We start from the raw sequence: 2,938 nt of genomic DNA, 5'->3' as shown, positions 1-2,938 counted from the left end.
CACAGGTGATTGTAACTAGTGACGTGAAATAACGCTCACGTCTAGTTCACATTATGCCAGTTGAATGCAAATTAAACTATGAAGCTCTACAGTCCAACTGTACTAGCAAAGTGTGAACCAGACATCTATATTTCTAGTTCATCACTTTCAGTCACCTTGTTATTACATACTCTTTGAATGGTACGTCATTCATTCGTTCGCAAGTCAAGTTGGCATTTTTGGTTGGTGTTGGAAAAACTTTGACATTCTTCGGAGCTTCGAAGCAAGCAATTCGATTCTGAAATTCGGAGCAATTCTGAGGAACGTGTCGTGTCGTATTCGTATCCTTAGATTTACATTTAATTTTGTTAAGACAACTTGTTCTATAAGGCATTGTACATTAAACAATCGTACATAAAAGAAAACTAAATGGCTTCGCCGCGTACCCGTCGGAAGTTAAATTCAGTGAGGACACAAGATGAAAACCACGTAAGTCAATGTCGCTCAAACTGTGTATACTACATATTAAACAGTTATTCCAAATTTTTTAACTTTAATAATTCTTAGAAATGCTTTGAATGTGACACGCTGAACCCACAATGGGCATCTGTCACTTATGGAATATGGATCTGCTTGGACTGCTCTGGAGTTCATCGAAGCCTCGGTGTGCACCTCTCGTTCGTGCGTTCAATAACCATGGACAAGTGGAAAGACATCGAACTCGAAAAAATGATGGTATATAATTCAATATAATTTTATATTTTAATTTTGAAATATAGTTAGTATTGATCCTGGAAAAATCCACATTGCTTGCAAGTAATAAGTAACTATGATGCATGATTGAGTTTCAAGGAAAATTACTATGTTATTAGGTTGGTGGAAATGCAAAAGCTCGCCTATTTTTTGAAAACCAGCCAGACTATAAGCCGGATATGTCAATACCACAGAAGTACAATACAAAAGCTGCCGCCATGTACCGACAAAAGGTAAATTATAATTTATCTTCTATCCCACAAAGCTTTACAACTATATTGTAGGAATATACAATCAATAATTTTAGATTCCACCATAATTATACTGAAATTGAAAGTATATCAATATTGCTAAATTGTTTTATCATTACAAAACAAGTTTGCTGCTTAATTAATGGTAATGAGAGCTGATTTAATAGCTTTTTTTTATTGAAATTGGCTGAATGTTAGTGATTTCTGCCTCGACTAAAAGTAAATGCAGCTCATGTATTTGTAACTTACTCTATTTATACAATAGGATTGACAATTCAATGCGATTACAGATAGCAGCTCTTGCTGAAGGTGGCTCATGGAGTCCATCTGATTATAAGCCTGACAATACTGAAAGGTCATCGGATTGGAATTCACAAGGATCTTACTCCTCTAATGACAACATGTTCCACATGAGTGGTTCTGATAATGATATCAGTTATCAGTAAGCATTTTCATGATACCATATTTATAACTTTTATGTTTACTATTTTGAAAGATTCAGTAATGTTTTTTTTTATAGTAGCAAGTATGGAGGTGGTCGCTATGTGGGCTTTGGTAGTTCTCAGAATCAATCTCAATCAACTCCTATGTCACCAATGCACAGTGGAAATGAGATTGTTGACAACACTCTGGCTTCTTTAGCATCGGTAACACTTTTTGTTATATGTAAAGGAAAATTAAAGACATATACTTATTATATAAGTATTTTAGTAATTGCAATTAAATTTCTTCACATTAGGATAATGTATTTTATATTTTACAGGGTTGGTCTATGCTAACATCTTCTGTTAGCAAAGTGGCTCGTACTGCGACTGAAAGTGCTGTTAAATATGGAGGAATAGCTTCACAGAAAGTTTCTGAAATGGCATCTACTGTCACAGATAAGGTTTGTATATTTTTATGTTTTTATAAGAGAAATATCTTTAACAAAAGTACCAGATTTTAAACATTAGATGAAGGGTAGAATTAGTAAAAGTTGGTAATGAATTATACTTTATTTAAGGTCAATAATCGTGGTGGGAGAAGCTCTTTGGGCGGCGCTAACGAGTTGCGTAGAGCCAGCAACACAAGTCCTCATTTCCTAACTCAAAGCTATGGTGCAATGAAAAATTCCACTTCGGAGACCTACTTCAATTGGTGAGTTTAAGAAATATTTAAATTAATTTCACCATTGTCTGTAGAAATCCTGTGCAATGTTGATTTTATATCACTTTATTCTATTTTATTAAGGGACGAGCCAAACCAGTCGTCAACATCTTCTATAGCAGCTCGTAACAATTTAGATACTCGTGATCTATCTCAGGTTGGTATATCAAGCCCACCTCCTGATGTTAAAAATATCACGATAAAGAAAAAGCAAGATAATGAAGACTCATGGGACTGGCTTTAAACATCAAAATAGTAATGATAAGACATAAAAATATGTTTCGCTTGTTAAATTGATTAAAGCTGGCAGTGCAATTGCTGATTGTTATAAGTATTAGTAAATTATAATTTTTATGCATTTAATGGTAAGTGGTAGAAGTTTGAGTTAAAAATTAGTGGTTATAAAGTTCAAATAACATAAAAATTATAATAAACATAATTCAAATGATTTAGAGTACTCTATGGTCTTTGTAATTCATCATAACTAAATTCTCACTATAACCATAAGTTATTGTATTTAAGGAAATCTTATTTATGAGATTTAAATTTGAGCATCACCGATGGTCAGTACGAGAGACCACACCACTATGTGTGCAGCTTTTCAAATTATCTGCTTTTGTATTAGCTATTTTACAGATGATAAAATTCAAATAATAGTGTAAACTTTACCTCCATGAACTTAAACATCTATCACTAGGTTTACAATTTATACCATATTTGATTAGAAGAAAGTTACTGCAACATTGAGTTATACAATTCATTTGTTTTTATTTCATGTTCAAAGTAATAATGAAATATCATTTAATATT

General features: G+C 32.9%; 1 protein-coding gene across 2 annotated transcripts; it reads left to right on the top strand.

The window, feature by feature from the left end:
- The first annotated feature begins 180 nt into the window (after positions 1–180).
- On the top strand, positions 181–2,404 carry LOC106110218 (ADP-ribosylation factor GTPase-activating protein 1). Of its 2 annotated transcripts, none has more exons than XM_013291956.1 (8): positions 181–468; positions 547–714; positions 852–965; positions 1,274–1,425; positions 1,507–1,630; positions 1,747–1,869; positions 1,987–2,120; positions 2,214–2,404. In XM_013291956.1, the coding sequence occupies exons 1-8, from the start codon at positions 409–411 to the stop codon at positions 2,371–2,373; spliced, it is 1,035 nt and encodes a 344-aa protein (XP_013147410.1). In that variant the 5' UTR covers positions 181–408; the 3' UTR covers positions 2,374–2,404. The 2 variants fall into 2 exon arrangements, with proteins under 2 accessions (XP_013147410.1, XP_013147408.1); XM_013291954.1 differs by having other exon boundaries at positions 189–468; positions 1,504–1,630.
- Positions 2,405–2,938: the final 534 nt, after the last annotated feature.

This window comes from Papilio polytes, unplaced genomic scaffold (assembly GCF_000836215.1).
Source record: "Papilio polytes unplaced genomic scaffold, Ppol_1.0 DF820711.1, whole genome shotgun sequence".
NCBI lineage: Eukaryota > Metazoa > Arthropoda > Insecta > Lepidoptera > Papilionidae > Papilio > Papilio polytes.
The sequence above is the reverse complement of the archived record's forward strand: the minus strand, read 5'-3'. Positions and strand labels throughout refer to the sequence as shown.

Bases quoted from the DNA above. Each gene is read 5' to 3' on its own strand.
- LOC106110218 (XM_013291954.1), top strand. From the start codon at position 409: ATGGCTTCGCCGCGTACCCGTCGGAAGTTAAATTCAGTGAGGACACAA. The intron at 715-851 runs GTATATAATTCA...CTATGTTATTAG, and splicing joins TCGAACTCGAAAAAATGATG to GTTGGTGGAAATGCAAAAGC. The intron at 1,870-1,986 runs GTTTGTATATTT...ACTTTATTTAAG, and splicing joins CATCTACTGTCACAGATAAG to GTCAATAATCGTGGTGGGAG.